At 39.8% G+C, this 25,817-nt stretch overlaps 1 protein-coding gene across 1 annotated transcript in view; it reads left to right on the top strand.

Annotated features, from left to right (window-relative positions):
• The first annotated feature begins 1,969 nt into the window (after positions 1 to 1,969).
• The window catches only part of emc2 (ER membrane protein complex subunit 2), a 44,665-nt gene continuing 20,817 nt past the window's right edge, over positions 1,970 to 25,817 (top strand). Inside the window, exons 1-7 of the mRNA XM_041794338.1 lie at positions 1,970 to 2,036; positions 2,848 to 2,961; positions 7,476 to 7,540; positions 12,597 to 12,682; positions 14,433 to 14,490; positions 20,464 to 20,549; positions 20,817 to 20,876. Of these exons, the coding sequence (XP_041650272.1) occupies positions 1,997 to 2,036; positions 2,848 to 2,961; positions 7,476 to 7,540; positions 12,597 to 12,682; positions 14,433 to 14,490; positions 20,464 to 20,549; positions 20,817 to 20,876 (509 nt within the window). The 5' untranslated portion in view covers positions 1,970 to 1,996. The remainder of the gene's footprint in view (positions 2,037 to 2,847; positions 2,962 to 7,475; positions 7,541 to 12,596; positions 12,683 to 14,432; positions 14,491 to 20,463; positions 20,550 to 20,816; positions 20,877 to 25,817) is intronic.

Raw genomic sequence — 25,817 nt, 5'->3', positions numbered from 1 at the left:
AGCATAAAAAAGCAGATGTACAATAATAATTAAGACAACCGAATTACGACAGTACATTAATAAAATTAACAAAACAATCAGTCAGGAAGATACAGGTTAAAACCCAGATGAAAAGTAAATTAAAACCTGTCAGACATGACAACAACTCAGTTAAAACTTAAACCTTGTGAAAATCAAAAAATGAGATTAAAAGCTCATTTATGCTCTTTGTTTGAACAGGTACGGACGGACCTTTCTGTCTGTACTCTGCATTCATATAGTCCATTTTTTTCTTCGTCCTCTCTCTTGGAGCTTACGGATACGGCACAAACGTTGCAATCCCAACTGCCAATCGTGGGACAATGTTGAGCAATGCAGCCAACAGTTGAACCCAGAGTACCAAGACACAACAAAGAAGAAACATTTAAAAGAACTTAATCAAGTTTTCTGTGGAAATATAAATGAATAATGGGTGTGTTATTAGAAAATACAGACATGCCAATGATGCTAGCTCACCTTGGCACAAAGACGGACAGCTACAAGAGCACAGCTGAGCTTTCCATGTCTTTCCATGTCCACTCTAACATAATAGATGAATGTCAGTATGAGGATATTGATGCTTGTAAAGGTCAAATGGCACAGATCTATTTCCATCCGTGTGTAGAGCATAAAAGGGCCTAAAGTCGGTTAAAACTCAGACCCAGGTAAAGCACACTTATAATAATATGTTTTTACCAAAGAATAGGGCCTGTCTGATCTACTAAGGAAGACTGTCGGAGCGGGGCCCTAACTGCAAAGACAGATCTCCCTTGGTCCTTAGCCTGGACGGTGTAACAGTCAGCAGGCTGTTGACTGAGGAGCTTAGGATTCGACCAGGCTCATAAGGGAAAAGATCAGCGATTTACGTGGGGGCCAGACCAGAGAGCGCTTTAAAACTTATCATTTAAATTTCAGAGTCAATTCTCAAATTAACTGGGAGCCAGTGAAGGCGGGGTACAATGGGAATGATATGTTTTGTCTTTCTTGTTTTTGTGAGGAGTCTGGCTTTTGCATTTTAGACTAACTGTAATTTATGCAGATTATATTTTGACAGGCAAGAGCACAGAGAATTATAGTATTCTAGTGAGAATGTAATGAAGGCATGAGTTATTGTTGAAAGGTGATTTCTGAGAAGCAAGTGACTCATTTTTGAAAGTTTCCTGGGCTGATAAAAACATGACTGTACAACTGAATTGATGTGCTTACTCAGATTGTGGTTATTATGAAAAATCACTCCAAGATTTTTGCAAATGTGGGAAACATTTGATGAAAGATAATCATGGTGCTAGGGTGTATGGACATTTGCAGTGCCTGGGTCTATATGGTAAATTCAGTTTAACTTCAGTTCATATTGAGCAGTAAAAAAAGATATGGGACATCTGGCTGGCTTAGAATGAAACTCTATGATTACTCTTGTGTTATTATTATTCTTTTTTTCTAGTTTTTCTTTTCTCTATTTCTTCAATTTGTCTTATTCTATTCCTTACTGTCTCTTGCTCTCTTTGTTTTTTATTAATCATTGCTGTCTGTCTATTCCTTTGTAAAGCACTTTGGGCTACATGTCTATGTATGAAAGGTGCTATACAAATAAATTTGAGTTGAGTTGAGTTGAGTTGAGTTGAGTTGAGTTGAGTTAGTCCACTTCATGAGTTGAAATAAACTTAGTGTGCCTTTGTTTTGTGCATTTTTGTAAGGTTTTTTTCCCACTTGCCCAATTCAAATCTCCAAATTTTAAGAATTTATAAATAAAATAAAACAGTTAAGGACTACTGTAAAACTCATTCTCCCCCTTCTTCCTTTTCTTACAATTATTATTGTAATTTTTATTATTATTATTATTATTATAAGTGAAGGTGTGGCAGTAGCCAAAATGAAGCATGGCATTTTAATTTATTTTTTTTTTTAAATAACTGACAGGCACGCTCACGGATGACAACTCTATGACGTAGGCACGGCGTATGTTGTCAAAAGAAAAAAGATGGCGTCGGTGTCAGAAATGTACGATGTTGGATGGGAAGGTAAGACTAAAGATAAAACAGGTTATCCACTCTTGTCATCGACATATGGCTCCAAAAACAATACTTCAGAGCTTCTCTGTGCCATGTCACTTGTGAAAGACTAAAAGGAAGTGTCGTCACCGGCCAAGACTGAAATAAGTCAGCGTGACAAAGAGTTAGCTAAGTCTGGTTAGCATGGTTAGCTCATCGTTAGCTGACTTAGCGAACTGCTCTGTAGTTCATTCATACGAGCCTCACGGCTTTGATGTCAACTTTGTATATAAGATGATTAAGTTACATTTGATTTTAAGCTCTTGTAATTTTGGTCTGGTTCAAGATAATCACTTAGCCGTTGCTTGTTAGCCAATAATAAAAGGCAATAGCGGCTTCGGCTAACGGTCGTCATATGTCTTCGCTGCAATGGATGAGCTGTTGAATTCACCTAATAACACTGTACTATATTATCATTGAGCTTTTAATATCACTGCTGTTTTTATTTCACTCGTGAGAGAATTAGCAGTAAAAACACCACTGTGTGGCTAGTTCGTATGCATGTGTAATATGGTAATCCAAAAACGTGAATTAAATACATTTAGCGCTACTTTAAGGATGTCTCATTAACACATATAACTACATTTAACCAGTCAGAAGGAGAGATTTTGGTTAGTTTAATTCAGCGTGTTTGAATAAGCTGCATGCATATTGTTTCACACTACCATGGCTAGATTCTGTATCGACAGTGAAGAGGACCAGATTCGTCAAATCATGTCCCCAGTGTTTGCTGGTACTCTAAAACACGCCCTCATGCTTTTTGTATGAACTCTGTCCACAGAAATGAGGGACAAGCTGCGCAAATGGAGAGAGGATAACTGCAGAAACAGTGAACAAATTGTGGATGTTGGTGAAGAACTCATCAGTGATCATGCATCTAAACTGGGAGATGACAGTAAGTGTGCCAAAACCACTAAAGCCTTTACAATGTACATGTTAGTTCTCAAAAAGTATTAAAAGTTGTTTAGTTAATTTAGCAAACATTAAAGAGAATAAGGCCCTACATTTTGTTATATTTGTAAAATAAGGTTGTGGGCTTTTGTTTTTATGGTTGTTTTTTAACACAAGTGAGATTCTGATAGAACTCCACCAGATCTGACGTCAGTCTGCACGCTTGTTTGCGGTCTGGCCTTCTGAGCTATCTGTGCATCCTTAAATCTCTACTTTGTCTCTAGCTAGCAAATTAACTGTTTGATCAAGTGATGTGTGCATGTAAGTGATAGGTTAGCAAGTTTTCTAAGAAGAGGTTAGAGTAGAAGGTGTTGCAGCTGAGACTAAGGCCGATAACTGTTAATATTTTATCTATAAGAAAACTCTATTTACATAACCACAGTAACAAATACTACCAGCATATCCTTGACTTTATTTTCTTTTATCTTACAATCTGTACAAAACACAAATGCAGTCATGTCACCAATACAACTGAGTCTTAAAATAGATTGAGAGGGTCTTGAATATGGCCGTAAAAGTTTTAGTTCTGATGTCAGATTTTCTGTGTATACCTTACCTACATTATTTTCTGCCTAAGTGCTCTTAGATAAACGTAGTCAAACTCACTTTTCAAGGTAAAGTATAAATTACTTTGATATGACAACAATGAGACAGCTCATATTACTGTAACATTATAAAAGCAAATGATAACAGCAAAGAGTTTCTGCTGTTTAACACCTAGTATCAAAAAAACCCCTCTGTATAATCAGTCAGACTGATGTTATTGACTGTGAGTTCATATGTACAACTATGAGAGATACGGCTGATCTAGGTGGGTGTTTTGCTTCCAGATACATTTTTCCCTCTCCTCCCGTCTGTGGTATATATTTTCCTTTTGGATACATGTCTGAACAGAATCTTAGGTTTCCTGTGATGTGGAAAAATGAGATGGACAGTCATGGCTACAAAGCTGAGAATACAAGATTGAATAAGTATAACATGTATTTAGAAGATTTCAGAAGGAAAGGTAAAATACTTAACTTGGTGAAACTTGGATGAGCATGAAAGGAAGCACTTTCATATTTTTTGGTTTGGTGTCCTAGATAGTTGGTAAGCAATGTCATGTGAAATAAACAAATGGAATATCAGTTAACGCTGCGAATATCTTTGAAACTTTGATTACATAATATCAGAACAGGGAGGGGAGTTTTGAATAATTTCAAACCTCAAAGAACAAAAGGGGCTTATTTGTCACAGTTTGTGATCAAGATGTTACATGATACACTGCTGTCCTGAAGGTTCAAAGAAACTTGGTTCTTCCACTGGGCTTTGCAGGACCACCTCCTCAGTCTTGTTTTTTGTCTTGAGCTTGTCAGTACCCTCTGTTCTGGTGGCATCAAAACAGTGCAGGTTTAACTGTCAGCAAATATGGTACTAAGAGATTGCTGGTTGTCTGTAACTGTTGTTTTTGTCCTTTATTTGATGTCCAAAAATTAAGTAGTAATCTTAACTGGTTTATGATTTGTGTCGTTTCATCTGCTTTGCTGTAATACTCCCAAACATCACTTAACTGATGTGCTTCTTAGTTACCATTCTGTTATCAAAGTAGGTCAAATAATGTTGACAAAAAGGGTAACCTGTTTGCAGTCACATGATCCTGATGATGCACAAAAGAGAAATGGGGAGGACAAGAAGTGAAGTGAAGAACACCAGTTTATAGTCAGTGGAAATGGAGGAACTTGTGTTAAAAGCTCTAAATTGACCTGCATGCTGCTGTTGTCATCAGAAAATTTCTCTATAAAAGGATGCACAATATTGGAGTTTTGCTGATATCTGCTTGTATTTCTAAACTCAATTAAGCTGATCCCAATACAGACACATACACACATTTTTTAGACGTTAAAAAAAAACCTCAAGTGTCTCCTGTGCAAAGAGAGGCTGAGTCAAGCAGAACTGAGGAGAGCGGGGAATTAGACTGTCTGGTCGTTGTATTATGTTTGGGTTTTCTGGCAAAATTTTAAGAGTTAATGGTGGGCCTCCTTTAGAGTGTGGTGCCCTAGCAGCCACCTATACCTGATGGTACAGCTGTACATTTGCTAGTATCTAAGGCTAATTTATGATTTATACTTAAGATATTTGAAGCTAAAAGATTGGCTGTAAATAGCAGAATTTTTCATATATGGTGGTACTGATATTTGACTAACTAATCTAGTATCTGCAAAAAATTGATATCATAGCAACAATATTGTGCATTTCGATCGAGATCACAGCTGACTTAGTCCTGCAGACCTCGTACTACTCGGCTAGCCAGATGAAAGAAGATGAGAGTTGTACTGAGTTCAGAAGCTAGCTTCCTCCATTTAATGGCTTTTCTCCCTCATTTTATCCAAATGGTGATGTAGGCCTACTATCAAGCCAGTCAGTAAGCTGCTGAGTAATGATGTGTCTTTCATGAACAGGCCAATTCAGTGAAACTGCTTTTATATGAACCCTAGGAGTTGGCTCCCGTTTGAAAGCTGGTCTACTTTTATCATTACACATTTGAAAATCTGAACTGGTTGCTCTTATTACTGGGTTGAGCCAAATGATGATTTCTAAAAAGCGATGGAATTCCCATCCAAACAAGTGGGGTTGGTCAGACATCGGCTTAAGAGACACAAGTACGATCAGGGTTTACTGTGTTAAACTGTGTTCAACTGTACTAAACCAAGCCCACATCTATTTTAGGAATATTCTGAATAGGTATGCAGTTACTGTCAAGTAAAATTCTAAGCTTTGTCACTTACCTTGATTGGATTGTTTTATATATTATATCATGACTGCTCTGTCCTGCTGGATTAACACATTAAACCCGTCCCGTGTGTCATTATCATTCATAAAGTCTTCAAAAAGAGGGAAAACACTTTGCATGCCATGATTTTATTGAAACCAGCTATTAAATTGGCTGTGAAATGAAAAGAAAATTATCAAAACATGCCTTGAAATCATTAAAGTCAAAGAAAACTAAAGCCATTTGTTTGTTTTGGCACCACTACCCAGTTTTTGGGTGGAGCTGGTTTGTAAAATTATCCTCAATTAACGAGGGTTGTTCATTTGGCGGAACATGTCCCATTGGATTGTCCAAACTGTCTATCAAGTTTGTTGTATTTACTCAAATAATTGACTTCCGCAGCCAGGTGATTAGTCAGTATGTTATAATGTTACAGTTGACTTAGTGTAAAAACATTTATGTTTTTTTTTAGCCAACCACCAAGTGAAACGTTTTAGAGGTTACTCTTGGTAATGATGGTGCTCAACATGCCAGTTTCTAAAAGTGGTGTTCGTGGACAGACAAGGTCGAAAATATTCAGACTAACTTTATATTTTAATCAATAAAATACTCACAACAATGATAATAACAATAATAGTAACTCAGGAAACTAGACGGTCATCATGGACAGTTTGATACGAATACAACACCACCCACAAATTTCAAATCAAATTTTAAAGAACTGACTGATTTTTGGAGGACTCTGTGGATTGAAAATGTAAGCAACTTCTAAAAAAATCCCTTTAATTTAAACACAAATCAACAATTCTGATTTATTAAAGCTGTTCCGAACCTCTGTGTAACCACATCTGTATTGCTTTAACATGACTCACTGGTCTAATTAATGTGATATATTGCTTATCTTGGAATTGATGTATGCATATGGTTTTGTTTTCGGTGAAAACAGACACATTGTGTTGTTAACACGACCACATTTAGCTGTTAAATCTTTGTCCAGCATGTGAACTAGAGTAACTGTCAACATAGTCACACTATGCTGAGTGAGAAACAGCATGACATGTCCAGAAATGTTTGTTCAGAGAATTTAGTTTTGTTTATTTGAAGACTTTGCAATAAAGTTAGAAACATTTATTTTACTAATAAGTAGGTTTCCTCTCATTTAACTGTCCAACCTGTGACTCTTATGTTTTTCCCTCCTTCAGAAATCACCTTTTCCATGTCTCAGTTGTGATTTTAAAACATACTTTCCTATATAATGTTACATTTAACTTCCACAAACTAACATTATTACTGAGATTGAATCAGTAATTTATGACCTTCTTTCTCTGAAGAAATGAATAACATGACCATAAAGCCTTTCGCAAGGGTGTTTACATGCGGCATTTATGATCGTTGTATTACTGTAGTGCTTTTTAAGTTCCAAATTTATGTATGGTTTTAACAAGAAAATTATTGAATCACATTTTCCATTCATAAATTGGTCAATGCAGCATACCATAATTTGATAAAAACAGAAAGTTCCTGAATGAAGTCCTGAGCTGTTTAAGCACATAGTGGAAGTTTTTGAGTAAAAGTGCAGATGTCGGGGACACACTGTAAGCCTGTATGTCAGCTGTACAGATCAATATATCATTTTTTCATGTTGTAGCTGACAGTTAAATGGAAACCGTGGTAACACAGTCCTCTTTGTCTGTGTCTCCTCTGCCCAGTATGGATTATTTATGAGCAGGTGATGATCGCAGCGCTGGACTGCAGTCGGGATGACTTGGCTCGGGTGAGTTTTTACCGCTCTTCCTCACACACCCAAAAGCTTCAAAAGCCATCCTTCACTCTCTCAGCCATTCCTACTTTGCTTCACCTCTTCTGCCAAATGTGAAAATCTGATTTTTATTTTGCCAAATGGTATAAGTCTGTCTGTACTTCGGAAAAACAATTTGCTGAAAGTTGGAATTAGACAGTGCAGCAAACGAGTGAAGAAGCATGCTTCAAGTGTTAGCTGAACTTGGCCCTCTGTTATGGAGTTAAACTGCTTTTTCCCTCAGAGTTTATTTGCCATGCTCAAACTTAATTTGATGTTTCTGGGTTTGTGTTGAAATATTCACGCTCTAAAAATGGTCTGATCTGCAAGGGATGAAAAAGTCAAGAAATCATGGCAATTGAAAAGGTACGTCTTTAATCAGTATGGATGAAATGACTCCCTTGGCAAAAAAGAATGACTCATTGATTACAGAAAAGGCAGAACTCAGTCATTACAATTAGCTGTCTGCTGGCTATCCTTTCAGCACCGCTGCCAGGCTTAAAAAAGCAGAAGGACCAGACTCCAGCTGATGGATAGTGCAAACGATACAAACCACACTGCAGACTTTACCCATCTTTTTCAGACTAATACTGAATGTGACTGTAACCATTCCCCACCTCTTTCCTGGGTTCAAGCTAATACCAGTGCAGTTTAATGCTGAAAGAGGCAGCTGTTTACAGCCAAAAGTATCCTGTTACTGCAGTAAGGACTGAGGTACAGTATTATCAGCAAATACTCAAATTTAAGGCCACATTTACCAGACAACTTCAGCCAAACATGGTAAAGCTTGGTTGCATTTTGGCTGTTGATTTACACAACAGCAGTGTTTTTGGTGCTTGAAGATGACATTTAAAAAAAAAATAGTTCTTGGGTGCTAGGGTAGGAAATACGTCCACTACAGCTTAAAATGCAACTATTGATTTCGGCTAGTACATGTTTATTGACCAATCCGATAGTGTTTGGTTGAACTTTATATTTTGCTTCATTTAGCCATGCTAAATATTAGTGCTATAAATGGAAATCAATTCTTCTTTGCTGCCAGAAAACACTGCATGCACAAGCTATCATTTTTAGAGCAGCAAAGAAGAACCAAAGGACCCACTGCAGCAGCAAAGAATGGTGGCTGTGTGATATTTTTTCTCTGAGAGTGATAGTTAAAAAGCTTTTCAGACCGGTGCGGTCGTACACAACAAAAAGTTTTTCAAAAGTTAAATATCTTTTGAACCATAAATATTGACACTATTGATGCCTTTGAGTTCCTTGTGGCAGCCTTTTCAGTGAGCCTGGAACTCGTGTGACTTTTCAGGACTTTAATGATTAAATCCTAGTTGTGTAAACATAAACCAATATCAGAGTTTCCCCTACCATTCTATTAGTGGGGGCGCCCCACCCCCCAGCGGCACCCCCCCACCCCCATGGCATGTCTAATCAATTTTATTTAATTGTATTTTCTATATAGTACCAGATCACAACAGAAGTCATTTAAGGACATCTCCCATATAGAGCAGGTCTCTTCTTTCTTAAACAAACTAAATAGCCTTATTTTATTTATGGTTTCCATGAATCTGTTTAATTTCTGAGTCCTGGTTTTCTGCTCATTCTGACTCCATGACCATAGCTGAGCAAACCCACACCCTCACTAACCAGAGAGCCCTGCCCCCTCCTCTCCATGTCAGAGCTGAGGTCTAATGTTTGCTAGAATGCTTTGACTCCGTATCATGAGAGAGTTTTCCAGTGCATCTGTTTTATCCTCTAAAGTTGTGTATGAACTGATGCTCCGCTTGTTTTACGTCTGAGAGGGTTAAATGAGCACTGGATTTCGGCGTAAGATTGCAGCAATTGCGCACAATTTATGCAGGAAAATCCTGCAATCCCCCCGTATAAAACGCTGCAAACAGACTGGGGCTGGGTATTGTTAAGAACCTCACGATTCGATTCGATTTCAATTTGCTTCGGTATTGATTTAAATGCTTTGATGTCGGTTGAGTAAGAAGTAGAAATACACAAGTAACCCACTGACAATTTTTTAAGAATTATTTTCATGCCCATGTGAACATATGTAGTAAGTCATCTGACATTTTTGAGCAATAAAACATCTAAAAATAAATATTTGACCAAAACAATAACTTATTTTTGCATATAGAGTACAAAAGTACAAAACATGACAGTTCTGTATAAACACTGAAAAAGTAAAGGGCATGTAAACTTAAATAATATTTCTTTCATCTTGGAAACTGTGATAAACCTCACATAACATGGTTATGGTATGTTGTTGTTTGGTCGAGTGCGGCCTCCGTCCATACAGTGCGAATCACATGCACAGCAACCCCCACTGGCCAGGAGGTGAATCGATTCAGAGGATTTACTGAATCGATATTGAATGGGGGGGGGGGATATTGCAATGCATCGATTAATCAATATTTTTACCCACCCCTAAAATGGACAAACCAGTGGGAAACGTGGTTAAAATCAGGGACAGTTGGGCTCATGTCTGCACCAGCTCCCTCTTGATCTTCTCACCACAGCAGGCAGAAATACGTACGGTCCCTTCACAGGTGTGTGGGGGCAGGTGTGCTGTGAATATTGAAGGGGGTAGATCCTGTAAAGACTATGACTGAGCGGCTTCTCCGTGGGTCACCTGACGATCATTTTAAAACTCATTCATCTGGGATCAATAAACTGGTGGACGATCCTTTTGTCATTTTTTTCCTCGTGTGCATGTTTCTCATAGTGCTTTACGCTATTGGTGATATTTTTAATCGTTATTTATACTCTTAAATTAACCTCGTTGACATGCAGATAACGACAGAAACTCTTCAAATTTTATAAACAAAGGAGTGTTGACAAAAGATCACAAAGGCATAGAGACAACAGGAGGAGACGGAGACATGCAATGTGTGGATAATAATAGTGAAGAGAGAGAAAAAGAGTAGATAAAGTCAGTGGAGGACAGTCAGCCATCATAAAGAACATTTACCAAAATACATAATCTTACCTATTATAAAATGTTATATGTTGAAATAAACGGTTTCCTAAATAATTTGTTGGTTATTTATTTGTTAAACCTTTCAGATGTCGGACTCATTTGCATGTGCCTTTTTGACCGCATAGGTAAAGTTTACTCTTAATATTGGTATGAAACAGTCCTAAAGTTACTCCTGATGTGGCAGGAAGGCAAAAAAGTTGATTTCCAACCCCGTCATTCATACATGCATAAATAAATAATTAATAATCAACTATTATCACATAGGATCTGGGAATGTGAAGCAATGTTCCATGTGCAGATAAAGACTGGACTTAAATATTAGGCTATTTATTTTGGCATTGTGCTTCAATGGTGAGCTCTTTTGCTGAAAGGTTCACGTAATGGGGAGTGTATAAAAAGTTACAAAAAACTTCAGTGCCTAAAATAAACAACAAGCATTGATTAACCTCATTTACATTTCAATCAAAACCAGTAAAGATAAGTTTAAATGTTTTTAAAAACCCTCAATGGTTTTAATTGTGCCTGGTGTGGCTGCTGCAGGTATGCTTATGAATACACTTCATAATTTCTCATTATTGATCTACAGAAAGAAGAAAGAAGGATTAAAGTGTTTTTAAACTCAAGTTGTGGAGGATCAAATGACAGCTAGCCACGGTGTGAAAGTCTTTATGCCTCAGCACATATGTGTGTTCGTCTATTGCCAAATTGGCCTGACATCATTAACGTGAGTTTTTTCATCACCTTTAAAGCGTCTTCACACACAGGCAGTGGTGCTGCCTGAAAGACAAAGGCCCGTTACACAGCACTGTCATCATGACGGTAGTTAAAGCAGTCCTATAGCTGTTTTTTAATACCCTGGGATATGGTATTACCATTTTACCGCCCATTTCTATGAACTACTGATGGTGATTTCGGGCAGGATTTAGATTTAGATAAGTCTTTAAAAGGAGACCAAACAACTCAGAAGTGGTAGCATGATGTTTTTCTAATCACTTGACTATCTCAACATGTCCTGCAATGTGACTAGTCATTTCAAAGTCATACTGCCAACTACTGGCTTGGTGTGTGTAATGACTTGTCATTAGTCTACTTTTTTACCTCCGCCAAGGAGGTTATGTGATCAGCAGGGTTTGTTAGTTATTTAGTTAGTTTGTTTGTTAGTTTGTTTGTTAGCAACATAACTCAAAAAGTCATTCATGGATTTTGATGACATTTTCAGAAAATGTCAGAAGTTGCATAAGGAAGAACTGATTAGATTTTGGGAGTGATCCGGATCACCATCTGGATCCAGGAATTTTTTAAAGGAATCTTTACCTTTGGGAGACAGGGCTAATGACGGAGGTCTGTGCTCTCTGAGTTCTTTTGTAGTTATGTCTATGTCATGAGCAGTGTTTAAAAAAACAGATATATTGTTCAAAGCAGTGTTTACCAACCATTTTTCCTTAGAGCCCCCCCCCCCCAACTACATGTACCTAAGAAAAGTGACACCTACCCCAGGACCCAAGATAAAACTCTAAAACAGGCCTATGCATGCTTTTCTTAACAAAATACCTTTGTATAAACTACTTAATAACTGCTTTATCGTTGTTTTAGTCAATATTAACAAATCTAGTTTGGGCAGCCTCAGAGCAGACAGAACCTCGCGCCCCCCCCTAAGATCTTTGGCACATGGGGGGTCCTGGGCCCCAGGTTGGGAACCAATGGTTTAAAGCATGTGGTGTCAAAAAGTATCAAAGTATTTTAAATTTCAACAACCTTAGTGTGCATTACGCTTGTAATCAAAATGACCTTATCTGAACACAATACTTTTCTGTAAATGGAAGAAAATTCAATTTTTTTGTTAACATGGCCAACAGTGAAACTAGTCTTGTGACAACTTTTAAGTCAGCGCTGACAATTTGTTTAGATAAAATCCTGATGAAATCTGAGATTTTTTGAGACAGGTGGTTTATATCTGGGGAAGTATTTGTGTCAGAGCAAGAATGTATCAACGTTACGTTACAGCCAACTGTAATTGGTCTCTCTTCTCTACCCACATCCTTGCAGATCTGTCTACAGGAACTGAAGAAGCAGTTTCCAGATAGCCACAGAGTGAAGCGATTAACGGGCATGAGGCTGGAAGCTTTGGAAAGGTAAGCAGATGGTTCCAGAAGCCCCTGAAGCAGAGGAGTCAAAAAACAGTTCAGCCTGAAAGTCATGCACTCTCTGTGTCATTCTTTTTGGCTTAGGGGGTATAAACTGTTAGCACATCCTCAGCGATAATGGTCTGGGTGTGTAAGTACAGCTGTGTGGGGTAGGTTCTGTTTATGTGAGATCACCCTGGAATCCTTTGGGGAGAAGAGGAACGGGGAGAAGAAAAGTTCATTGCTGGGTAGCCTGTGGCCCTTCAGCCTGAGTTAGGGATTCCCAAGGAGGAAGTGGTCAGAACCCACTGTTATTCTGGGGGTCCCTCAATCTTCTCTGGTTTTTCTTCCTCCCTTGTTTCCTCATTTTGCTACTCTTCATCCCTCCGCTGTGCTTTCCTCTCTTTGCCCTTCCTATTTTGATGCATTCTTTTCCATGGTACAGAGACCAAAGCAGGAGTGGGATAATGCCTCAGTGCTGTAAATATTGACATGTCACCACAGTGCCAACATATTTTCCACCACTTTTTAGTGATGGGTTTACTTTTGGACCTGCTGTTTTTAAAAAAAGCAAGAAAAAGGCAGAAAGAAAAACAAACATGGAGGATTTTAACCTCCCCTAAACTAAAATAAGAGTGCTTCAATCTGTTTACTATCTCACTTACATTCCCCACCCGGCTCACCATTACTGGTTTATCGGTTATGTCAGAGTTTATGTGATAATGAGAGTGATTGCTTCGGCACTGTCAGATTAAATAAACGACACACAGGGATCTAATTGGCAGCAGACAGAGCTACACTTGAATGACACAGCTTCAAACAGCCTGGCCCTTCCCCTCCACATACACACCAACAAACACCCCCACACTTGGTTCTTAAATAAATAAAGTGAATCAAAGTGGCTCGTGAGTGCTCGCCTGGTGCCATCTGAAATCTCCCCTAAAGTGTGGCTGAGTAATAAAGTGAATGTGAGGGAAGCAGCGGTGCTGGAAGTGGGGCTTCTCAGAGCTAATGGGAACCAGAGTTGCTTCTGTCTGTTGCAGAATGTGGGTGGAACACTTTCTGATCACTGATCCCCGCCTTTGGCTGCTGAAACGTCAGTGTTGCAGATTGCCGCTAATAGAAAAAAGTTCTGAACTCATTCTTCAGCGCCTGATTTGACATGACAAGTGAAGTGCACATGCCTCCTATTCCCAGATTTCTTTACCGGATGATTTGATATTTACAGCTCATAAATTCTCCCTTTAAACAGAATCATGTGGGCACAACCCGGCAGTTTGAGGCGCGCCGCTCTGGATATTGTTGCTTATCAGGTTCATATGTCTGTATTGTGGTATCATGTACGAGCCAAGAGACAGACAACTGAACCAGCATTTTAGCTTCAGATCTGGACAGATGAAACAGCAGCAATTAAATTTTGTTTAAAGGTGAATCAAACTAGATACAATCAAAAGAAAATACAATCTTCAAAATAGTGGGCTTTGTTTGTATTGATTTCATGACTCATTGTGAAGTGATTTAAGTGTCTCACAATGTCTGCGTGTGACCAGTAACCTTGACTTAAATGAGTGTTTATTTCTTCCGTCAGATCACCGCTGATTTCTGTACAGCTTCACTGTAATCACAGGAACCTGCCATGCTGTATACACAAACTTGATTACCTTGAACTTTGTTTGATTTCCCCACCACCTAATTTCACTCGACTTGAGACTGGGATTGGTTAAAAAACAAATGTTTTCTCTTTTCTCTCTTTCCAAAGGTATGACGAGGCCAACAAGCACTATGATGCCATTCTCCAGGACGACCCAACCAATACGGTAAGACTGAGGAGTGGGGAAACAAAGGGGAAAGCCCCTCTGCTTAGCAGCCGCGGTGCTTAACTTTGTGGTCTCAGCATTTCGGAGGGCCTTAAATCTACAGAGACACTTTGGTGTTAGCAGTGTGAGTTTGCTCAGTTTAACTCCTTTTGGCCTCTCTGACCTTAACCACAGTGCTGATCAACCTATCACCCACACAGCTGAAAGGAGGGGAGAGGGCTGGGCAGCTGGGGGTGATTTATGGTCTTAGTCAGTGGCAGGCATGTTTGGGGGAAGTAAAGTGTAAATAAAGGTCTGGCCTTTGAAGAGGTGATTTACTGGACCTATCAGACCCTCACCCTTAGTGAACAGTGCTCTACTCCTGATCCACCTTAACTTAGCTGTCTTTGGCTTTAGGTGCAGACAATGCTGTGTGTTTTATGCTGTTAATATACACACTAGAGCTCTCTCGTTGCTATCTTCTCTTCAGTTCACTCTTCATCCCTGCAAAATGACTTGCAAAAGCATGTATCGCTAGTGTTCTGCCAATCCCACACCACCAACCCAAAACATAATGTACCTGCTGTTAATTGTTTCCATAAGGACTTGCAGCCATTCAAGAAAATAAATCTTGTTAAGGGCATTCAAAAGAAACCCTCACCTTATTTATTTTGGCTGTTCCCTTCACCCCTCACCCCAAAGATGTTCAACAAGTTTGATGTGCCGAGCGAACACATGGGTTGCTTTAGATGAACCAAACATTTTGTTTCAGTGGAAAAGAGAGAGAGAGAACACATTTATGTTTCTGAGGCCACGTAGATAATCTTCACGCTGTAGTTTACCTGTTTTCAACAGCTCACTGCAAACCTGTGTTTGCAAGTTAGTCTTTAAAACAAGTCACATCACTGTTTTAATCTGGAGATCCCCTTAGTATTTTTTATCAGTTCAGGCTCAAAGTCTCAGTCATATATTCCATCTAAACAGTAACTCGCAATTCCCACATTTAACACCTGTGCCGCACTCCGCAGCGCCATTCTTTTGCTCCTACCAAAGGCGAGTAACCTTGCACACTGGAACCTTACAGCCAGTGCAGACTATGGATGTTCCTAAGCATCTATTTCCCTATTTGGCTAAACACTCATTTAAATTTCATTTAACGAAGAGTCTAAATAGGAGAAAATCCTTAGAAAACTGTCAAATTCCTCACAGGGTCATTGAGTCAGCAGGTGTGATGTTAGCCTAATATACTCTCTACAGCGTGGCTAGCATTAAATGCTAGTGCTGCCCGCCTTCATTCCTCTTTGCAGATTAATATCGTGCTTTGATATTTGGCCTCTTTTCACTTTTTTTTTTTTTTTCACTTATGAGTAGTTATACGTAAGCTTAACCTTCAACAGCCCACCTACCACTTTATTTCCATTTACTACTACTGTCGTACCGCGATCTTCCTACTACACGCTAACCGCTTAGCCACTGCTGAGCTTCTCATGTTTTTATCCGGTGAAGTGCCAGAAAGGAAGGCAGCAGCCATTAAAGGTGCAGTGCGTAGAAGTGAATGGGATATAATGTTTATGTGAAGCACGTTAAAATAAGTGCACAATCATCCCCTTAAAACTTTCGTTTTCTTTTTACAAAATTAGAAAAAAGCTTTCTAAATTTACAGTACCGTGGGTCGCGCTCACAGAGGCTGACATAACCAACCGCCATGTTGTCTACGAAAACGTTTTGGGGACAGAAAGAGCGAAATGCGATTTTTAGATATGAACCTGCCCGCCGGTCCTGAAATCTACCTGGAAGGCAGGTGGAGAAGAAGACTGACCTTTAATCTATAAAAATAATGGTTACAAAAATGGATGAATAAACCCTCACCTTGTCACTGCTGTAAATGATGTCCAGCTCATCAATGGTTTGCTGTTGTAGCTCTGTGACCCACTGACCTCCCGCTGGCCTCTTGCTTGTGCTGCAGGATGAAATACAGTATTGATAAAGTGATGATTTACTATCTGGAGTCTGTGCACTATGGGGGGGTTTGCTTGGCAGTACAATTTGGCAGCTGATCGCAGCTTGACCGTTGTATGTACTCTGCAATAGCATAAAGTCACCGGTACCGCTGCTAAAGCTAAGTTAAATCAGTGCTACAAAAGATACTCTCTCACACACACACAGTTTAAGTCTGTAGTTGTTGTTTTCCCTGCTTATTGTTATTGAATTTTTTTATCTTTTCGTGAGCAGTAGGACACAACTCAATAAAAGAGGAATTAAACTTATAACTAATGAAGTGAACACAGAGCCCTTGTCCTGTGATCTTATGCTCAGACATTACTTTAGTATGCAATCACAGGTTTGTTTTAGGAGGAGAAGACGGTTATAACACCCGGATGTGCATTTAAATGCATGATCACTTTCAGTTGTCTAATACCATGATAAAATACTGTTGAAGGGCAAAAAATACAGTGATGTGATAATTAGCCATATCGCCCAGGCCCATCCTTCATATTTTTTTGTCTTTTTGTATCATGCTAGTTTCAGAGTTTCTGGCTACATTGTCCAGTGTGTGCATTTCAAGGACTATAATGTTGAAGATACGGTTGAAACCGTCCTTACGTCTGTGGTCTGCCATGTTTTTGAAACGAGTCAGTATTTGAAAATAATCTGGTGGGTAGCCAGCCTAATTCAACATATTTCAGCTAGAATGGCAATTTAGAGACAGTGCACCAGAGCACATGTAGAATTTATCCCACTGTGTCTTTACACTAAAAATGCTGATGCAGCCATACAAATGCTCCAGGAAAAAAACCTGAAGATTTGCTAACTGGCTTCATTGTAGTTTCTCGGTGTAATGATATTTGCACAAAAGCCAACAACCTCAGAAACATTTGTGTGAACTTGAACTTTACTCAAAATGCAGCAGGCTGATTCATGCCATGTCTGATGAGGAAATATCACTGATGATTACAGTGAATTTTCACAAAAGATTTGTCCAAGTCTCGCTGTCCAAGACAAGATTAAAGAAAACCCACAAATCACAATATTTCCTTGTTTACTGCTGTTTTATAAACAAAACAGATGTCTCCTCAGCAAGTTTGTTATTTTGATTTGCATAATCCCTAGCAAAATTTTTGTCTTCGGGATGAAGGGAATTTTATATCAGTGTATCCCAAGGCACCTCCCCACCATGGCACAAATCTTCTGGGGATTCAAGGGCCATCCTGGGAAAGGGAACGGTCAGTTTCCTGATCTCTACATCTCTACATGCTGGATCCCGCCACCCTACCACCCATAGGCTGTCAGTCAAACCAAGGGCCGGGACTGGAACAGAAAATAAAACACAAAAACAAAGACAGGTCCTGTGTCCGTTGGATGTTAACCTTAAACCCTTTTCCCACAATACGTGTCCTGAGTTGCTTGGGTGTAGCTGCAGAGGGTGGAGTGGTGACATGGTGACATCATTCAGGTCACCTGTCTTGAATTGAGAGCCTTCTCCTCTTTACCAGCATACTCTAAAGAATCAAGCAGGGGATGGCTTGAGAAATGGCGGAAAATTGGCGACCACAAGGAAGACTTGCGAGGCATCCCAGCATGCGAAGCAGAGATTGGAAACTGAGCTGTTGTAATTACAGGCTGTGGAATAGATGTGGTACCCATTAACCAAAATTGTTGAATCAACAAAAATTGCTCAAGGATTTTTTTTCACCACGGCGGTGTCCAAAAAATGTTTCAAACTCTTAGCCCTTCCATTGCTTGTTATGTTCCAATACCTACAGCAATGATCTGGCAAAATTCTTGTCTGTGTGCGTAAAGGCATTTTTCTTTCCACCTTTAGATTTCATCTTGTGAATTGATTTGACTATGACATGCCAAAAACACTTGCATATAGTGTATTACCAACAAGTCCTTATCACAGCAGCAGGCTGATTCGGTAATATGAAATACCAGCAATCTCATTTTACCCTAATTGTTTATTATAAAAAACCACATATTTCTCAAATAAGCCGCTGGGGTCATGTAGACAGCCCCTGAGGTTGACCCACGATCAAAAGCAATTACAGACTAGATTATATTTGTGCAGCTAATTCATCTGAAACATAAGCCCCAGTGCAGGTTTTTGACCACATAAAAATTAAGTATATTCTCCATTTAAAACATTCAACGCCATTAGACATCAGTTTGCATTGTAAAAAAGAAAGAATAAGGTCTGTTTCATAACAGAAGACCATTGAAATGTTCACTCTCATGAATACTTTACAGATGTAAAACAAACCTTAAAAGTGTCAAAAGTTTGATAGTTGTCAGTGCTGTCTTTTGCTCTTCCTCCTGTCTTTCTGTTTTTCTTCCAATGCATTTTCAGAGTAATAAGGTATACTTTCCTTGAAGCAATGTTTCATATTATAAAGGAAGGTTGTGGTCATAACCAAAGGCCAAGGGTGATGTAAATAATCCAGTCCTCACTTTTGAGGTCTCCTCACAGCGCTAATTAAAAAAGAATCACGACAACAGAGGGATCAGACCCACTGCCAGGTTTTTCTGGCTCATTAGTCAGAGAAAGGAGGAGGTTTGGAATTGCTTCTTGTTTAATAAAGTGCTGTTTGACTCTCCGGGCTACCAACTTCCATATGTTCCTCTCAGCCCCAAGTGTTCTTTATCTGGGAGAGAAAGTAAGAAAAGCTGGGAGAGAAAAGAGGTGGGTGTGGCGATGGCAGGAGTGCACAAGTGCAAAAACCCGAATTCAACATCACTGAAGGGTTTAAGGTTTTTTCTGTTTCCCTTTTTGTATTGGATGAGAAAGTTTCCCACATGCTTGTAATTTAGTCTAATGTGAGGATAGATTCCTGAATCTCACATAGCATCAGTTTCTGGTGAGATGCAAAGTGGTGGGACCTTTTAAAGCCAGAGGAAATAATGAGTTGACCTTTCACTGCTCCTTGTTGTCTGATAACTTGACATAATTTTTAATAATTTTCCTAGGTGGCTGTTAACACTCCTGCCTTTTAATGTTTGGGAATAAGATTCATTTTGGGATTGAATAGAATTTGCTGTTAAAGATCTAGTCATGCTACTGTCTTCCTCCAGGAGGCTAAAATATTGCATGTCAGTTGAGTCTGCAGAGCCTCTGCAGGTCCCTGTCCCAGCATGATGGATAAGTGGATTTCTTCTTATGGTGGTGTCAGAAGAGGCCCCAATTTACAGCCCCTTAGACATGACTCATACACAGCCCTCAATGGCTTTGGTTAGACGTGCAGTAGAGGAAGCCCCACTCAATCAAGTGCCAGTCCATAAATAAAATAGACTGTGGCAGGGCAGTGCACGTCTAATGGAGCGGCAGCCTCCTGTTAGGGTTTTCACTTACTACCAGGAGGAGGAGGAGGGCTGGCGGGAGTAAAACATTTGGAAAAGTCAGAGAAGCAGGAGTAATACTTTCTAATTCAGATTGATGAGAATCTAATCCACCTTAAGGTCACTTCAACATCAAAACGAAGCGGAAAGCAATTTTCAGCTGATGTAAGATGGGATGGTGCAGTGCTAAATGCGTGCTTTGCCGGCAGGAAGACAGGCATCTGGGGTTTGGGGGAGTGTGCCATTTTCCCCACTTGGTAAGGGGATGACTCACCATTTTATCTCAGCCACTGAGCTCATTCAAGCTCTCAAACATTGACTCATAATGTGTGTCCATCTCCTGTTGGACTTTAGCCACTAACTATTTCCAATTATGTCTTTTTTGGCTCATTTCATTAAAATGTCCCAGGAATGATACAAATAATCTTCAGGAAGTTAAAGTTGGTCCCTTAAGTGCTGCTTTCTTTGCTTTTCTTTTGATTGATTTTTATCATAATGCATCAAAGTGATGATAAATCTCAAATAGATAAATCATATTGTGTTGCACATTAAAGACACTGATGTGGACTCTTTAACTCAGAACTCTTACGCCTCCCACCTGCTTTCAGGAGAATATTCAATGAGCTGAGTTCTTAATCCTGTTTACTTTCTGCTCCACAGGCTGCAAGAAAGCGAAAGATCTCCATCCTTAAGGCCCAGGGAAAAAGCACCGAAGCCATCCGGGAGCTCAACGAGTATCTTGAGCAGTAAGTTTTTTTTAGGAGTGGGAGTGGGTCAGACTCCTCCTCTTCCCCCCATACCCTGGCATTTATTTTAATTAAAATCTAAGTTTGCTTTCAGTCAACTGGCAAAACTTGTCCATAAAGTTCCAGTAAAAACTTTCTCCTACTTGACATGGCAGCCACTGTTTTTGCAGTAGATTATTCTGTCATGGTGCTAATGCTTTTTATGTTTAAAAAAAAAAGTTTTTAAATATTTGAGGATGAAAATTGACTTTAAGTCTGTGTTTACAGGTTTGTTGGGGACCAAGAAGCGTGGCATGAGCTGTCGGAGCTTTACATCAACGAACATGAGTAAATACATTAATCTATTTACTTTCTTCTAAAACCCCTCACAGTGTGAAACTTTTTTCACTTTGCAAAGCTGACACATAAGCCAGATTCCAACTCTGTCATCAGGCAGATCCATCTTGCAAAGCTTCAACGTTACGATAGTACAAGGTCTAAGAACAGACTGGTCCAATCAGTGCCATTTGAAGAAAACGTGGCAGTACCTGTGGGCGGGTTTAAGTACATTGCTAGCTGGTAGCAATAGCTGCTACCAGTGGTTTAATATATTCAAATACACTCCTGATCAAAATTTTAAGACCAGTTGAAAAATTGCAAGAATTTACGTTTTGCACTGTTGGATCTCAAGAAGGTTCCAAGTAGAGCTTCAAAATGCAAAAAGAAGAAATGTGAGTGAGACAAAAAAATATTTGAGAAAGCAATTTATTGAAAACAACAACTAAACTGAAATATACTGTTCGTCAGCTGATCAAAAGTTTAAGACCATAGCTAAAAAAAACCCTGAAAATCCTGTCTGGAACTGATGTCCATTTTTGTAAACCTCCCTTGCCATCCATCCCCAAATGTTCTCAATTGGATTTAGATCAGGTGAACACGCAGGATGGTCCAAAAGAGTGACGTTTTCCTCCTGAGAAATCCTTTGTCAGGCGAGCATCGTGAGCTACATTGTTGTCCTGTTGAAAAACCCAGTCATTACCACACAGACGAGGGCCCTCAGTCTTGAGGGATGCCTGTTGCAACATCTTCACGTAGCCAGCTGCCGTTTGACGCCCCTGCACAACCTGAAGCTCCACTGTTCCATTGAAGGAAAAAGCACCCCAGATCATGATGGCGCCCCCTCTACTGTGCTGCATAGAAAACATCTCGAGTGTGATCTCCTTGCCATGCCAGTAACATTGGAAGCCATCAGGACCGTCAAGGTTACATTTTTTCTCATGAGAGAATAAAACTTTCTTCCACCTTTCAGTGTCCCATGTTTGGTGCTCCCTTGCAAAGTCCAAACGGGCAATTTTGCGGCATTGAAGGAGACGAGGACTTTGAAGATATTTTTTGTTTTTTAAGCCCTTCCCTTGCAGATGCAGTCTGATCATTATTGGGCTGCAGTCTGCACCAGTAACGGCCTTAATGTGGTTCGAGGATCGTCCCGTGTCTTGACGGACAGCCAATCGGATCCTTGCTGGTGCAATTTTTTTGGGTCTACCACTTCACTCTTTTGTTCCATAACCCTCAGGATCTTTTAAGAAATTCAAAATAACTGTCTCACTGCCTCCAACCTCAGCAGTGATGGCGCGTTGCAAGAGGCCTTGCTTATGCAGCTCAAGAATCCGACCACGTTCAAAGACAGAAAGCTTTTTTGCCTTTGCCATAAGGAGGTCATGACAGTGTGACTAACTGACAGAAAATGACATTGAATCCACATTTTTTGCGCAGATTTTTGGCTTTTGGCTTGGTTTTAGACTATTGATCAGCTGATGAATAGCCTATTTCAGTTTAATTGTTGTTTTCAATAAATTGCTTTCTCAATATTTTTTGTCTCACTCCCATTTCTTCTTTCTGCATTTTAAAGCTCTACTTGGAACCTTCTTATGATCCAACAGTACAAAATGCAAATTCCTGCAATTTTTCAACTGGTCTTAAAATTTTGATCAGGAGTGTGCATGTCCATACCTCACTTGGTGTCCGTGTAAGTATGACATCACATCGTAGTCTCTCGGTGTCATTTTGGCTTGCCTTCTACTTCCGATCTTATTATATTGACTCTTACAAAAAAACACAAAATACTGGACAGCTCACTGTGTTGCTTTCTGGTCATACTGGGCACCTTCTTATGAAACACTTATATGAACACCAAAGCAAAGGCAGAAATCCCAAGATGGCATAAATCAGTTAATGCTTCATTGTTTATGTGGTGAAAAGGCTGGCAGAAGGAGATGGATTTTCGAACTGGCCAATACATGAGCCATTTTCGTCAGCTTTCTTGTATATTATTTCCTTCATTATTCTTTGTTGGGGACAATAGCATCATAAAACGGACAGTAACTACTTGACGTTGTCCAGCAGGTTTTGTTTTTTAAACCAAATGCAGCGTGGAAGCAAATCAAACCACATAAAAAATTCAGCCCCAAACTGAACCAAGTCCTCTGGACTGTCAGGTGTGACAATAACCTTAAACCTTATAGTTTTACATTTATGATAATAATGGTGATTTATATTTTCTCTATTGTTGTTTCTCTGGTAAAAACAGTACTGTAGGGCACATATAAAGACCCTGTTTTAACATGAGACATCACACCTAAGTTGGTGCATCTACAGATGGGATATGCTGGTGGGTGTCTTTCACATGAGCAGATGGTGGCTAGAGCTAAAAGTTCTATACAAACATACTTAGGTGACCCACCCACTATATATATTTTTTCAAGATTTATTTGAGCTTTTTTGCCTATATTTTAGAGAAAGCACAGTGGATAGAGTCAGAAACAGGAATGTGAAAGTACAGAATGACATGCAGCAAGAGAGCCACAGGCCAGACTTGAACCCAGGCCACCTGTGAACACGGGTGCAACCTAACCAGTAGGCCATCTGCACCTAGACCTCTGTGTTTTCTATGTGTGGGACACACTGATAGAATGACACTACCTTGCACACACTGTGCTTTGCAGATTGCAATTGCAGATGGTTGGATTGGTGACTACAACCTACTGATAAAATATTTTATATTAAAATCCCAAATCAGGGATTGGTCTTCTCTAGAACAGATGCAAATCTAAGTTTGTACATCTTTGTGGTAAACTTGAAAAAGTGAAATGACCTAAAATCCTACAACAAATCGTGTACCTTCTAAGAAGAGAATTTAAGGTGCATCAGCTATTTGCCAAGTTATTACAGTGTTACCGCTTCCATTAATGGTAGATGTTTGTGAAAAAAAGTAGAAAACCAGTTCTTGTGTCCACTAAGGCAGCTGCACGTAAAAGTTTGTCAGTTTATCAGTGCTTTTTGTATGAGACTGATGGCTTGATCTCCACGGCCCTGCTGGATGGCCACAATGGAGGCAGTGAGATACCTAACTCAGTCAGTAGTCTGAATGGAGCCCTGTCAATGTTTGTCACATAAGAGTTGTTTAATAGGATTTTAGTCTTAAGCCTCCTCTCCTACATTTGAGAGCAGAAAGAGCCGCTAGCTTCCCACTGATATCTCAGTTGCCACGGAGAACCAACAGACAGACAAGAGCAGTGTTAGAAAAAATAATATTGTTTGTGTCACCCGTTATCCCTCCTTAATTGTCTAGGGCTCAAGAGTTAGTGAAGCAGTCTGCTGTAGGTGTGATGTGCATGTCTATGTGGGCACAGAGACCCTAAGGCTCCTTGGTTGCTCTGGTACAAGCCCAGTGGCATCAGGAATGTGTGGCGCGGTGAGAAGGCTACTTATTGGATATTTCTCGCTTTTGTCCTGGAGGCTTTATTGCTGTAGTAGCCAGAGGAAATCCAGGGGTGAGCGGATTATCTCCCAGCTTATCCCAACACTTCTAATATCACACCATTCACTCCCACAGCCCCTTATCTACAGGCGTGTCAATTTCTTTTCTTTGTTTTCTTTATTTTGGGTTACAAACTCCCTGTTTCCCCACCTCCTCCTCTTCCGGGCGGCGCGGCATTATCACCACGCTTTTCCAGAGAGGATGGAGCTCAGGGGCAGAGGGAGAGAGCACTTGCTGTGAAATTCCCAGGAGAAGGTGGTGGCACCCCCCCAGCCAGTGAAAACAGAGGGTGATGGAGAAGTGAGGAAGACAAATAAACTCTCCTCCCCTCACTGCACAACACCCTGGGAGCTAAAAATAAACAAAGCAGTGTGTCTCTCTGCAAAGGCTGCTGCAGGCATCAGTGTTAACACATTAAAAAGGTAATTAATGACCTCTGAGTTGACACTGTTAAAACAATCCTAATGCTAGTCCTGTTTAGATAAGAGACTATTTTGCCTGTGTGTGAGTATTGCTCATAGCCACTGTAGGAATGTGCTGCTGGCCCTTGTTCTGCTCTGGCTTATGAGACAGTTCTACAAAATTGGACCGGTCATCCAGAATTACAGGATAAATAGTAAAAAAAAAAAATTTCAAACATACTTTTGCACAGTCTGAATCCATTTTTGTCTTATATGCAGTCAGAATGTGGTATTAAAATGGGATAAAGCCACTGCTGATGGTTTTACTAACCTCCAAAAGAAACAATTCTAACAGTCTCAGTATAATCGCATCTACAGCCTCACTCTAGCACTGTGGTGAAGAGTCAGCTTGGTGCTCTTTCACTTTAGCTCGGTGATGGCCGGGTGAGATGGGATAGAGGAAGAGTAGTAGAGGTAAGGGTCTGGCTCTGATACAAGACTGATGGAGCAGACTCTGTTGCAGGCCACGGCCACTGCTCAAGCACATCTGAAAGTCTTTATACAGAGGAAGTAGTAATTGTAAGCAGCCCCCCAACCTTCCAAGCCCTCTGATCTCCTCCTCAACTCAGCCCCTTCCCCCTGTTTATTTCTTACTTTCTGTCCCCACCTTTCTTTCTTCCTCCTGTGCTGTTAATCTTGTAGCTAGTTATCATGGCAGACTTGAAACAAATTCATCTTCGTGTTGTGGTGGGCAACAGTTGGGATTTTTTTATTCCTGCAAAAACTCTGCAACAAGAAGTAAACTTCTACTCAGTCTGTTGTTTAGAAGGCCTTAGACTCAGCAATGGTCCTTTGCTTTTTCTTAAACTTATAAAAGTCAGTGATGCTCAGATTATTAGTGCACAATGCAGTAATTTCACATTGGTTTTAGTAAGTATCACCCAGTTTGACATGTAGAGCTCAGTTGCAGATGTTTATCTGTCATATTGAAATGCAGCACACCTGACAGCTGATTTAGAGAAGAGATTTATTATTGGGCAGCAAATGTGAGTTGTTGGACAAACCAATCAT

The sequence above is a fragment of the Cheilinus undulatus genome, linkage group 8 (genome assembly GCF_018320785.1).
Source record: "Cheilinus undulatus linkage group 8, ASM1832078v1, whole genome shotgun sequence".
Lineage (NCBI taxonomy): Eukaryota > Metazoa > Chordata > Actinopteri > Labriformes > Labridae > Cheilinus > Cheilinus undulatus.
This window is presented reverse-complemented; position numbering and strand designations above follow the sequence as displayed.